Raw genomic sequence first — 14,482 nt, 5'->3', positions numbered from 1 at the left:
TGGTAGTACTCATTATCCGCCCTATGAGGACATTGATTAAATGACAGACTTAAAAATATAAAACTTTTAAAGCAACATGTGCAGGTAAAAAAATATTTCTGGAATTTTTTTACGAATGTAATCCGTGTTAATTTGATATAGAACAAATTCATTGTTTATATTTTGTCGAAGTCTTGGGAATAAAAAAATGCAAGCACAGGAATAACAGTATTTTAGTAATTTAGGACTAGCCTAGAATTGTATATATAATTATAATTATATAATATAACTAGACAAATATAATTTTACAAAAAAATATGCAAGGACAGGGGACACCCTCTTTCCCCTCCTGCCCTCAAATTCAGCACGCACGATTCAAATACGTTACCGAAGTCGCGGGCAACTGCTTGTCAGGGCAAAAGTTGGCGGTTTAACTACTCTCTTTAATATAGGTTATCACAACACTAAAGTGTTTACCTTCAACACATTTATTGACAAACCGAATAGTATCATATAACACTTGAGAAGAAGTATCTAATGTGTTTTGAAACAGTGCGATTATTAATATGATAAGGAAAACGCTTATCAACACGTAAAATGCTATGTTCTAAATATATAAAAATAATATATCAAGTAAATTAAGTTCAAAGGATCCGTCGACTGAAAACAAGCTGTGTTTAAATTTATATTCTCTTACTGTAAACACGTTTTACTATACCTACTTAATCCGTTGTCTAACTAAATATATACCTACCTATACTTATTTGCAACAAATTGGATCACCTAAAACTTTCATATAGTTTTAAAGGTCACCATAAAAGGATAGTTCAGGCATATAGCTAACAGACATAGAAAGCAAAATGTTGAAATTAAACATTTCAATTTTCATAAAATACCTAAGTGATTTTCAACGAACGCTTTCCTTTTTCCTTTACCAGACTTAACCGTTGAACCAAGGTCAATGAATTTTGGTCCAGATACATTTGGCAAAATCACGCGATTTGAAACCGCGAAATATGGATACAGATGTTCTATCCTCTTGACCATTGGGTCGAATAAAGAACGGTATATTTACTGTATTGTAATAATTTGTTAACTGTGTACTGGAAAAGAAATTACAGATTTGGTCGATCGTCTGTCGATTCAAATTATAAAAAACTAGATGAGAGCATATTAATTAGGATATTATAACTGCATATCGACACAAATCCATTCAATAGCCAACTTCGCTGTGTATATACTGAAGCAACGTGGAACAACGTCACCTTTGCTTTTATATTTTTTCTAGTTGAATAGTCAACGCTCGAGTCTCGGCTGTGGATCAGTGTCAAGTGATGGTCGATTGTCGACCTTAGCATTAAGTGGTAACTTTTAGGTTATATTTTAGTTAATCATTAGTATAGTAATCCAACGGGTATATATTATGTGATACTTATCCATGATTATGAAATCAAATTTACGGGTGATTAGGATAGTATGATCAAACAAATTAAAACATTGGTCACATCATTGAGGAAGATGATTATGGCTTGTGAGTAAACAGAACGCTGTTGCTGCCCGCTGGAGTTTACAAAGTTGCTTTCGTTTCATAAAGCGATGAAACATTGTGCATTGTAATCACAACGCTGATAATAACAATTGAACAATTTTCAGTCACTACCACGCAGTCGTAAAGATAGGTGGAATATCGCAGTTTGGAATTTGTTTACAATAATATTGTAAAAAATGAACGGAAACAACAGTGAATTAGTGCCAATAACAAAAGTACCATATAATGAAAGAATACGCAGGATTATAGATGAATTTTCCAATGAATTTGGAAGCCCACCAGCATTTATAGCTCGTGTTCCCGGCCGTGTTAATTTAATCGGTGAACATATTGATTATTGTGGCTATCCGGTGTTGCCTATGGCTTTAGAACAAGATATATTAGTTGCGGGAAGTTTGATTGAGGAACATAAAGTATACATCCGGAATGCAAACCCAAAATATGAGAGCATAGAGATAGAAATTAAAGCGTATGACGATATATCAATTAATGCTGATAAAGATGGAAAGCCTTTTTGGTATAATTACGTACTATGCGGTATAAAGGGAGCACTGGAGCATATAAATAATGAATATTCCTCTGGACTAAAACTCTACATCGATGGAAATATTCCTCCAGCTTCAGGTTTGTCAAGTTCATCGGCTTTGGTCAGCGCAGCATGTCTTGCATTTTTGTACGCTCAAAATGCAACCATAAATAAAACCGATATAGCGTCTTTATGTGCGAGATGTGAGCGGTACATTGGAACTCAGGGAGGCGGAATGGATCAGGCTATCGCATTTTTAGCAGAAAAATATTGCGCTCAATATATTACTTGGAATCCTTTAACGGCTACAAAAGTTGTTTTACCAGAAGAAGCATCGTTTGTTGTGGCTCACAGTTTGGCGGAGATTAATAAAGCTGCTACAAACGATTACAATAGACGAGTCATAGAATGTCGGCTAGCTAGTAAAATATTGGCTTTATCGGCAGATACCACTAAGGACCACAGTATAATTACTTTAAGTCAAGTACAAAAAATATTAGATAAAACCTTGGCGGATATGGTAGCTTTAGTTTACGAAAAATTGCCGAAATTAGTTTATACAAAAGAAGAAGTGTGTAAAATACTAAACATATCCGAAGAAGAAATGGACGACTTGTATCTGACCCAAAACACGAGGCATTTGACGGAATTCAAACTCAAACAAAGAGCTCTGCACGTGTATGAAGAGGCTAGTAGAGTTGAAGAATTTCGCAAAACATGTATGCAATCTAAAAAGAATGGCAAGACTAATGGATCTATTAATGATAAATCTGGTTCCACTGGCGACAGAAACGATATATTAACTACTTTAGGAAAACTGATGTCAGACAGCCATGAAAGTTTGAAATCTTTATACGAGTGTTCTCACAAAAATTTAGATCTGTTAGTGGATTTATCGAGCAAAATGAATGTACACTCTAGGCTGACGGGTGCAGGTTGGGGTGGGTGCATCGTTGCGTTATGCCCCAAAGAAAAGGTTAAAGATTACATCGAAAGAATGGAAAATGAATATTATGTCGAACATTGTAATATCGACAAGAATAAAGCAAAGTCGTACATATTTGCAACAACACCGAACTACGGTGCCGTAATTTATAAAAACAAATAACTAATTTAGATGTTCGCAAACATTCCTTTTCATTAAATACATATTTGTTTTGCTTACAGTTGTTGTTGGACAAGTAAAATCAAGGAGCGGCATTATACATTATTATTATGTGCAACTAGTAGATAAGATAACCACTTTTTATAAACCGATGACTTTAAACTGTAAAATGCCTATTGATCAGATGAAATAAAAGTAGTACAGTATAAACTTCTTATGCCACATGGATATGATTTCGTTAGATGGCATTTTTGAGCTTTGTTTTTTTCCGTTCGTTCTCTTTATGTAGATTCGACATTAATTAAATAACATGTTCACTTAAGTTGCATATAAACAATATTTATTAAATATGCAAGGTTAAGGCATCTTAACCAAATTGTTACATTAGATGATATTTTTGCCATACCTGTTAAATATTAATAAAATATAAGATTCTATTCTATTTGTGTGTTTCTAGTATTATATAGTAGTATATATTTTTCTTTTGAGAACAAAGATCAGTAAATAAATTTCAGTTTGAGTTGAGCCCGACATCTAGCTCATCTTTCGGTGTACAACGATGTCATAAACAAAAACACTGTCAGAATCATAGCTAAACTCCACACTATCTAAATAAAAAATCTCTTAAACAATGCAACTGACTATGATCTATCTTGCCCATTACCCTAAACCCTTCGTTTAAACAGACACGCTTGAAACAAACCAAGAAAGTGCCAAATTTTGATAGTTTGTATTTCTGAAATCATACATTAGAAATATTAGCCAGCTTCTATTTACTATAATAATTCATATTTTAATATTATTATTCTTATATTTCATTACACTATAATTCCATTAAATAAACATAACTATGTATCACTTAATTTTGTTTAGTTTTAAATAGGGTTCTTTTTTTCAATTTACAATACCAAAATTAGGATTGGTACCTATATTCATTTATTGTCCATCCAAAAGGATCACGTCCAATCTTACCTATCACAGATTATTAGTAAATAGTAGTAAGTCAAAGTGGTGTCAAATCAATGTCAGGTTTCTCTTAATATTTTCGTAATTTTGCAACTTTTAGAAACAGGTTTATCTTTAGGTTTATCGAAGTTTAAAGTTGTTTAATTGCTGTTTTCCTACTTTTCTGTTATTTTTGAATTAATAAAACCATTGCGAAGAGACCTACGGGTAGTCAAAAGGGGGTTACTTTGGTAAGTGTTTATGAAAGTTTTTATCTAAAAAAAATATACGTATTTGGTAACGATTATTTGTATTTCTGATTCTTCTGCCTGTTTTAGCTGGCAAAGGACTAGCGGATATGGTTTCACCCAAGGTATTATAGTGTTAAAATGTTATGATGTGTCAATTTTGCAGGTTATGTACTTGCAATATTGAAGTATTTTATATGAAACTAGTTGTTGCCCACAAGTATGCTTAGAATTAATCATCAGTTAGTGCCTTTTAAAAATTAAGTGTAGTTAGTAGCTGTTTGTTCATTGTAAAACTTTAGAATGTGCACAATATATGTGCTTAATTACATCATGTTTATGGCTTACGACTAGCCATAAAAATTAAATAACCGACAGACTAGTAGTCAGACATTGCCATTCATAGTGATATCTCTATATAAATGATGTGTAATAGCTTTGAAGACATATCATTTTATAATATTCTTCAATTTGATCTCCACAGTATTTGAATCCAAAATAATTTGCTTCAATCTGATAGTTCTTTATTTATATGGTTCATTTAAGCCATATATTGACACCAAAATTTACACCAAATATCAACCATTTTTATACTCATACTAATATTGAATGTTTTTTTATAATATCACAGGATAATATCCAGATTGAAGAACTACAGTGTACAGGAATAACCATAGCCAAAAAAAGAAGATTAAGACGCAAAAAGTTAAAGGCTGCAAGAATCCTGACACAGTCTAATAACAAAACTGACTGCCTAAATAAATCCAGTCAAAGCATACTTAATGCTTTAGAAATTGTGCCAATAAATAACAGTCCTAGTCTGTGTCCTCACACACATTCAAATAAAGACAACCCAACCATAGAAAATATACCACTCAACTTTATTTGTAGTGCTAAAGTAAAAATAGTAAATATGTCTTCCAAAGGAGATACAGATAAAACAAGAGAAGAAGTATTAGCAGCAAGACAAGCCAAGAAACAAGCAAAGCATAAGCCAAAAAAAAAGCCTACAGATGACAGCAAAGAAGCTTCACAACCAAGTGTTAAGCAACTTTCCACAAAAACTTCTGAATCAGAAAATTTTGATTCAAATAACAAAACAAACCCAAGTCTCAATACAAATAATGATGAAAAGCCTAAAAAATCTCCGAAGAATAACACTTCTACAGAAATAAGTTCAATTTCACTTAATAAAAATCAATATGTGGATAAAAGCAGAGATGAAGTTGACAAAGCAGTTAAAATTGAACCTGAACTAACTTTAGATGTATCCAAAGATAATGTCAAAGCTGAGAGGATGGCTAAGAAAGCAGCAAAACAGGCTAAGAAAAAAGGTGCAGTTGACAGTGGGGATACACAAAATAAGGTAGGAAAAGCTAATATTGATAACTTTGAAAGTGAAAATATAAAGGCACCTCAAACTAGCACAGAACCCACAATTATGGTTAAAAATATTGATAAACCAAAAACTGGGGTTAGTGCAGAGCCTAAATGTGCTAAAATTGTAGCAGAAATAGGTGGTATGCCTGTTGGTAATGAAACTTTTAAGGAAATGGTGGAGACACTAAAAGACATTGTTATTGTGGCTAAGGATGTTCAAGCTGTTACTGATAAAGTGAAAGCTATAAATATAGGAGCTACAAAGGTAAGGAATGGTAGAATTATCCAATTATTATCTCATTAAGCTTAAGTTAAGGGAGTAGTGAAAACTTTAAACACATTAAGTGTAAGGTTCCAGAGCCTTAAAAAAATACAATAGAATATAACTAAAGTATAACTATAATTTACAAATAAATCGATTATTACCAGCCACTTACTTCTTTGTTCTTCAAAATTAACCAATTTTATTCTGGAAAATTCCAAAGTTACTAGGTCTTGCCACTGAAGTACCCTTGGTCCCCAAAGCGTTCATAAAATGCATATGAAAAAATTACCTAGATAATATCCTATTGAATAAAGAATTTCCGACACATTAAACATGAATAAAAAATCTTGAATGGGCCCAGGGAAATGGAATCTGTATAGGGCCACAATTCCGATTTTGCCTCAGTACTTTTGGTACATAGCTATTCCATTGAGAGAAAGAAAAATTCGCTATTATGTACAAAAAAAGGACAAATCTAAAAATGGATTATGAATTATCAGGATGAAGACTCATCAAAAAGTAAAGCTGACCTTAAAGCAGAGAGACGTGCAAAGCAGGAAGCTCAGAGGGCAGCTAAACAAGCCGCACAACAGCAAAAAGCAACAGAGGTCAAAAAAGAACCTAGCAAGGAACCATCTGTACCTAAAGAGGTAATATTTATGTTCAGATGTTGATATATTTTTTAAAGTTTATATACTATGTTTAAGGGAAGCAGTGATAGCCTAGTGTGTAAGGCCTCAGCTTTCTGTTTGGGAGGCCCAGTTCAATCCTCTGTATGCACTTAACTTTTCCAAGTTATGTGCGTTTTAAGCAATTAAAATACCACTAGCTTTAACAGTGAGGGAAAACACTGTTGGGAAACCTGCAGGCATAATGTTCTCTAAGGTGTGCGGAGTCCACCAATTAACACTGAGCCAGTGTGGTAGAATACAGCCTTAACCTCTTCTCATTGTGAAATGAGACCTGTGCCTTGTAGTAGGCCATTGGAGGCGTACAACGCTGAGTGCACATTTTTACCGTTTTTACAGCACCTTGGGGACCCAATGTCCATCGGTTCTCTAAACTTTGTGCCCTGCCATTTGCCAGTTCAGCTTTGCGACTCATTCTGATATATCGGTAACTCTTGTTCTTTTGAGGATCTCCTCATATCTGATTTGTTCACATAGTTCACTCCAATGCCTGCTGAGTGACTCTAGAGCCTTCTTATGAGGCCCATAGTAAGCGAAGAGGTTTCAAATTATAAAGATAATGTTATTTTTGTCTAGGAGAAATCTTCTAAACCGAAAGCAGTTGATAAAATCAAAACGAAGTCCCAGGGAATGCAAAAAATGAACTGGTTCCAGCATTTGTATACAGAACACGATAAAGAAGCGCTCAAGCAAATGCAGATCAATTCAAAGTATGTACTCACATATGTGAAAATATCACTAGCTTCAATGGTAAAGGAAAACCTGTATGCCTGAGAGTTCTTTGTAATGTTCTCTAAGATCTTTGGAGTTCATCAATCTGCATATATATAAATATATATGTTTTTACTATATATATGTAGTATTAGTATGTAATGTTTATAATTAGCACAATTTAAGTATTGCACTATCCCATTTTCTCTAATATGTTTCTTCAACCAAAGGTTGTCTGCAGGAGATCGCTTCAAGCGATAAAACCGCCTTTGTGCATATGTATATTATCGTTTTTATTTTATTTTTTGTTAACCTGGTTTTATATTTGTATGTGCAATAAAGACTATTTCTTCTTCTTCTTCTGCATTGGGCCAGAGTACAGCCTTAACCCCCTCTTCATTGTGCGATGATGACTCACATATTTTTATAGTCTCTCTTAATTAGTTAAATAAGTCTAAGTATAAAGCAACAATAAACCCAAACCTCTTAAAACCTGCAATGTGTGTTTCTACATATATTTTATCTTTATCTTTGGGTTGGCAGGATCTGTTTGGTCAATCGCTATCCTGCCTAAATATAAATGCGAAAGTGCGTTTGTTTGTATGTTTTTTTAAGCCCCCAAGCAACCAATCAACATGATTTTTGGCATAGAATTAGTTGAGAGGTTGGAGTAACATAGGCTACTTTTTATCCCTCCACGGCTAGCATAGGCGGGTGACAAAAATTATATCCCCTACAAGGGATAAAATTGACCTGCCAAAGTAGCAGGGCATAGGAAAAGTAATAAATAATTGGTTGTTATAACAGTTTTAAGTCTGTCTTTGGGATAAAATAAATTTAGTAAGTTAAATGCTAAACGTAAACCTCCCTTTGCGTGGGCTTGGTGGAGGTATTCGGCAAATAACTCTTTATCTCTTGCGTGCAATGTTTTCTACAGCAAATATTGTGAGACGGACTTTTTTCACATCAAAATTGGCACTTTTAGGAAAATAATTATGAAAAAATAAGTATTATAAGTTTTTTTGTTTTTGTTTTGTTTATTCAATTATTTTTTGTATAATTTTCGCTTGGTACTGAATTTCTAAGCAATTGTGGTTAATGTTATCGTTTATGTATAACTAAGTTGTGGGAACTTCATTGGTTTATGTGAGATAAAAATACGGCATTATTCTTATGTGTAATAGTACTGTTTGTTATAAAAAAGCTTATAAATAATTAAATAAAATTACTACCATTTTAAGTAGCCTATTTTATGAATCCACTAAATTTTTGTTTTAGCTTGCACCCAGCAGTCATAAAATTAGGCATACAGTTGGCATCCCACGTCGTCACAGGTTCAAACGCGAGATGCATAGCTCTATTGGACACTCTAAAAAAGGTGAGTCGGATAAATAGTGCGTGCGAGCGTGCGTCAGTGCGTACCAACTTGCGTTTTCGTGCGTTAGTCCTGTTTACACCGCAATTAATAGATGTTTCAAAATTTGTTTAATGTTAGGAAAAAAAGTCATATTTTAACTTCATTATTGTTATATAGTGCGGTGACGTGGCAGATCAGAATACAGTTGTACCAGCCCTTCTTTTCTCGTCGGTATCGTACAAGGCGACTAATGGAATATAACTGAGAACGGACAGAACCGTCCTCCGTCCTACTATTACAATCTACTGCGGTTAACCCTTCTGTTGGTAGAGACCTTTAGTTCAGCAGTGGACTAAGTTACAGGCTATTTTTATAATTTTTATTAGTGTGTTATAGCAACATATAATATAACATATGTCAATGTACACTCTACGCACGTTTTATCCGAAACCGGAGCATCCTCAGGAGATGTTGACTTTACAATGGATAATTTTTATTCTTTATAATATATCATGGAATTCCGCAAAGTAACGCCTGCTTCTATCTAATAGGCCTACGTTTAGAATTTTAATTGTTTTATTTAGATGGTTCGGGATTACAGTCTGCCCGCGCGTACAGAGTTCGCTCGGGGCCTAGAGTCTCAACTGGCGGCCAGTGTTGAGTTCCTTTGGAGCATGCGACCCCCCGCCGCCTCGCAGACCAACGCTCTCAAGTACTTCAGGCATCACCTCACTCAGCTGCCCAACAATGTCGACGAGTTTGATGTGAGTATTAAGGCGAAGTCTTTCGTAGGCCGTTTCAGCTTTGCTTGCGAATCGATACTCTCAATGAGTATACAAAGTAGGTTCTAATCAAATTTGAGAAAAAAAAATCAATACAATTATAAAATTGATTAGGATTATTACAAATACGCTAATAATTATTATTTAGTTAATAGATCGTTTTCAAGAAACAATTAAAATTATATTTGATTACCAATCAATATCTGACATTGAGTTGGTGGGTATTCTGATATAAATACGACTGCATTATCGCTACACGTCAGTCCTACATGGACTCGAACGATGCAAATATACCTCCCGGTGTCTTATTCGTTATCAAATATCAATTTCGATTTATTATTTACTAGGTTTAGTTGCCCGCGACTTCGTCCGCGTTAATTCCGGTATATCGCCTACGGAAACCACCAGCTTTCCCGGTGTTTGTTTTTGGTGATTAATGAGTAGTAAATAATAAATCAAAATTGACATTATGACAATGGATGTTGATTTTTTTTTCTCAAATCTGATTAGAATCTATTTTGTATACTCATTGAGAGTAGCGGTGCGCAAGCAAAGCTGAAACGGCCTGCGGAAGACTTCGCGGCAGAGATGGGACTCCTAACCCTTCCGCATTATGAGTTGACTATAAACACATTACAAAATCCGTATCTAATATAAATTCTTGATGAATTTTCTGGCGTTCAAAACTTTGATAAGATTCGTTATTTTCAGGCAAAGAAACAACTACAAGAGGAGATTGACCGATACATTGCCGAGCAGATCGACAAAGCTGGGGAGGCCATCAGCACCGCTGTCAGAGAAAAGATATCCACCGGGGATAACATCCTTACTTATGGATGGTTTGTATAGTTCTATCCTTATCCACCTCTTTGCATGCTCAGGTTGCCTTTAGAAGATCACTTAATGCTATAAGGCCGCCTTTGCACCCTAGCACTAAGTACTATAACTATTTTCCTTGTGTTTTTCTTATCGTGTTGTGTTGCAATAAAGTTTTTCTATTCTATTCTTCTTTGTGATTTCCACGACACAGGAAATCCTAGTGTGGAAATCACAGACTTTATCTGTATTCTTTGGCTTACTTTTTACGTGTTTGTTTGAAATAAATAAATGTTTGATGTTTAATATCTGAAAAACCGCTTACATACCATACAAAAGTAGCAGTCTGCGATCCTTTAATAGTTTGCTAATGTCTGTGCCTGCTTAAAGTCGGGTTTTATGTCAGACTCATTTACAGCAGTTCGGCTGTGGAACTAGTTGCCGGAGTCGATAAAAAGAGCCCCTTCCAAACCGTCGTTTAAGAGACTGGTCAAAGAGTATCTCTCTTGGCGTAAGCACTCTGGTCTCCATATTTTCCTCTTAACAATGTTTTATGTACTTAGTTTTTTTTTCTTTTTCGTTCCCGCCTCTATATAAAGTTAGGTTAGGTTAGGCCTCTATAGTAAAGTTTTACCCGTGCGACTATAAATGTACACGTTTGTGTATAAATTATGTATATATAAATATATTTTTTTAAGCAAAAAGCCTACAAATTATTAAATACACCCTAATACCTTTACATAATATTCCATACGAAATGAGTCTCCCCTTATTGATAATTGCTTATTTAAAAGGCGTTTGAAGTCCACCAATCCGCACTGGACCAGCGTGGTGGACTACGGCATACTCCGTAGTCATTGCGGGAGGAGATCCGTGCCGTTGGGCCGGATATAGTTGATGATGATGATGATGACACAGAAAAGGTTATAACTATAGTCTAATTAGTGTAGGCTTGTCATTGATATTTTTTTAGGGCATACTAGACAGTGACAAATAAAAAAAACAATCAAACAGACAGACACACACACATACACACTCACAACACGAAGACACCCTCCCACTGACGCAAACATACACACACACACACACACGCGCGCGCGTCAAACTTATTATACCCCGTCGTTTTTGTTTTGGGGGTTTAAAAAAAACACATTTTCTCGTCTCTTTATAGAAATAGTGACGAGAAAATCTGGTTTTTTTTTATATATCTTTATGGTGATAACAATGGTAATAATTGTCTCCAGTTCGTCTCTGATCGAGAGGATCTTCAGCGAGGCTCACGAAGCAGGAGTGCAGTTCCGAGCGGTCGTGGTGGGAACTCGTGTCCAACGCGGTGCTCGCGAGATGTTGCGTCGCCTCGTGTCGCGCGGCGTTGTGTGCACGTATGCGGACATCTCTGCGCTCAGCTTCCTGATGCGGGACGTGAGTATGCCTTAGACAGGAGACTTGTTGGTTTCAGCACGTTACAGCTCCCCCGGGAAAGGATACAATTTTATCTTCTCTCACAGCTTTATCAACTCTCCGAGCATTGATGCACAGGTGGAAATAATATCCAAATCATATACGTGTAACAATAAACGGCTGTAAACTTCTCATATTCCCTGTTGCCGTGCTTTGGTAGGTGTCGAACGTGTCCGTTCATTTTATCCCTTTTTATATAGATATAAATTATAATTAAGACACGATGTCGTAATTATTTATTTATTAGCCCCAAAGTAGCTTGTGTTATGGGTACTAAGATGACAGATGAATATATTTTATGAATAATATACATAAATACTTATAACATACAAATAAACACCCATGCACTGAAAAACATTCATGTTCATCACACAAACATTTTCCAGTTGTGGGAATCTAATCCCCGGCTTTTGGACTCAGAAACAGGGTCACTGCCCACTGCGGCAATCGGTCGTCCGGGTTATATTTTCTGGGGATATAATTTATATCTCCTGCCTATGAGTTAAAGTAACACAAGTTTAAAATCTCTCGATTTCTTGGGATCTATCCCGGCGCCCGTAACGCAAAACATTTACTCCCTTGTTGAAAAATGTACTATAATTTAATGTCATCCCACAGATGTCGAAAGTGCTGATAGGCGCCGCGTCGCTGCTGGCCAACGGCGCGGTCCTGGCGCCCGTGGGCTCGCTGCAAGCGGCACTGGTTGCGCGTGCGCACAACGTGCCCCTGCTCGTGGCATGCGAGACGCACAAGTTCTCCGACAACGTGCAGACAGACGCCTTCGTTTATAACGAGATCGGTGAGTTCCCTATATGTACCCTCTGTGCTCAATGTTAAATGTATTAACTGTTTATCCGCCGGTTGGCACAGTGGGCGAAGACCCTGCTTTCCGAGTCCAAGGCCGAGGGTTCGCACAACTTGATGAACGTGAATGTTTTTCAGTGTCTGGGTGTTTATCTGTATATTATAAGTATTTATGTGTATTATATTCATAAAAATATTCATGAGCTATCTCAGTACCCATAACACAAGCTTACCTTTGAGGCCAGGTGGCGATGTGTGTATTGTTGTAGTATATCAATTTATTTATTAACTGCCTCGTTGGTCCAGATGAGCATGTTTGACTGCAGTAACCTTGCACGTGATTTGCACGCTCGCAATCGAGGACTCTTTTTCGCATATCCTCGCAAAACCTGCATGGTGAAGATAAATGGACCTAATGTCTCCTAGAGTCGCAAAATTTAGAATTTCTTCAGATCTTTATACTCCACAACAAACAGAACCAGACGGATTGAAGAATATTTTTTTTTTACTTTAAACTAATGTTTTTTCTTGATATATATATATGATGATATTATCCTATAAGTGCAATGTATAGTACAGTCATGTTTAGTTTCGAAAAGTCCTTGTCTTTCATATATCGGGAGTGGGTAGTGATATTTTAATTTATAGGACATCACCTCAACGCTTCGGTTATGAGGCGTGCAATATAAATTAAAATTATTAATTATGAAAATATAGCTTATATTTTCATAATAATGAATAATTTTAAGCAAATTTGAACTTTTAATCAGATTTATTTAGCTCCGTTGTTCAAGTATTACCATACTCGGAAATGACTACTCGATTGCTAGCTAGCAAATCTTGTAATAAGATCACTGACTTTTCCGGTATGGCAAAAAAAATATTATGACTTCACTAAAATACAAACCTTTATTGTATTTGTCGAATTTTAATTGTTTTTTTTTTTATTTCAGGTGACCCCGACGATATTATAGATAAGAGCGATGACAACTCCCCGCTGAAAGACTGGCGATCCAACCCCAATCTGACCCTGTTGAACCTCACGTATGACGTCACCCCGCCAAGCCTGGTGACCGCTGTCGTCACGGAACAAGCGATACTGCCCTGTACCAGCGCACCAGTTGTACTGCGATTCAGACTATCTTAATAAGCATTATTATATTTCTAGGTAGATAGCGTCAGATTAATCTGGTGCCATTTTTAAGTTGTATAAATAATCTAATATATAAATTTTACATTCGTTTATCTTTTTCTGTTATGTACCATGTAATTTCTGAAGTGTTTCTAAAAAAAACATTTCAATGCTTGACGACCTTCCTGGCGCAACGGAGAGCGCTGTGAATTTAAGTAGGAGGTCCCTGGTTCGATTCCTGGCAGTTGCAAAATTTACAATTTCTGAATTTTGTCTGGTCTGGTGGGCTTTGGCCGTGGCTAGTTACCACCCTACCGACAAAGACGTGCCGCTAAGCGATTTAGTGTTCCGGTGCGATGTCGCGTTGAAACCATTATGAGTTATCCCGCTACCATCTTATACACTGCATCATCATTTACCAAGTTACCACCAGATGAGATTGCAGTCGAGGTTTTTTGTAGTGGAATAAAAAAAGACTAAGGCAATTAGCTTCTTATTTTGTTTTAAACGATTAGAGTGATGTTTGCGTAGGTACATCACGAAAGTTCAAAAGGTTTAGATAATAGAGACTCGAATTTCAGGAAATTGGAATGAAGTACGACTAGCTACACAAAGTTCCGAGGAATCACCACTGAAATATGGTGAGGGTTTTAACTCCTGACCCTGTTGAACCTCAGTTCGAATTTATTTCCTATTTAATTTCCGGTGTGCCATGTCGCGTGACGGCTTCGCA

At 35.9% G+C, this 14,482-nt stretch overlaps 2 protein-coding genes across 5 annotated transcripts; both read left to right on the top strand.

Annotated features, from left to right (window-relative positions):
- Positions 1 to 39: 39 nt before the first annotated feature.
- On the top strand, positions 40 to 3,596 carry LOC120629333 (N-acetylgalactosamine kinase). Of its 3 annotated transcripts, none has more exons than XM_039898258.1 (2): positions 40 to 84; positions 1,633 to 3,596. In XM_039898258.1, exon 2 carries the CDS (start codon positions 1,705 to 1,707, stop codon positions 3,160 to 3,162), a length of 1,458 nt encoding a protein of 485 aa, XP_039754192.1. In that variant the 5' UTR covers positions 40 to 84; positions 1,633 to 1,704; the 3' UTR covers positions 3,163 to 3,596. The 3 variants fall into 3 exon arrangements, with proteins under 3 accessions (XP_039754192.1, XP_039754201.1, XP_039754184.1); XM_039898267.1 differs by lacking the exon at positions 40 to 84 and adding an exon at positions 782 to 1,343; XM_039898250.1 differs by lacking the exon at positions 40 to 84 and adding an exon at positions 782 to 1,510.
- Positions 3,597 to 5,115: 1,519 nt separating this feature from the next.
- Positions 5,116 to 13,858, top strand: LOC120629317 (translation initiation factor eIF-2B subunit delta). Of its 2 annotated transcripts, none has more exons than XM_039898238.1 (9): positions 5,116 to 5,718; positions 6,498 to 6,647; positions 7,263 to 7,396; positions 8,676 to 8,775; positions 9,339 to 9,518; positions 10,248 to 10,375; positions 11,597 to 11,774; positions 12,432 to 12,612; positions 13,571 to 13,858. In XM_039898238.1, the coding sequence occupies exons 1-9, from the start codon at positions 5,266 to 5,268 to the stop codon at positions 13,762 to 13,764; spliced, it is 1,698 nt and encodes a 565-aa protein (XP_039754172.1). In that variant the 5' UTR covers positions 5,116 to 5,265; the 3' UTR covers positions 13,765 to 13,858. The 2 variants fall into 2 exon arrangements, with proteins under 2 accessions (XP_039754172.1, XP_039754164.1); XM_039898230.1 differs by having other exon boundaries at positions 5,116 to 5,997.
- Positions 13,859 to 14,482: the final 624 nt, after the last annotated feature.

Source organism: Pararge aegeria, chromosome 2, assembly GCF_905163445.1.
Source record: "Pararge aegeria chromosome 2, ilParAegt1.1, whole genome shotgun sequence".
NCBI lineage: Eukaryota > Metazoa > Arthropoda > Insecta > Lepidoptera > Nymphalidae > Pararge > Pararge aegeria.
The sequence above is the reverse complement of the archived record's forward strand: the minus strand, read 5'-3'. Positions and strand labels throughout refer to the sequence as shown.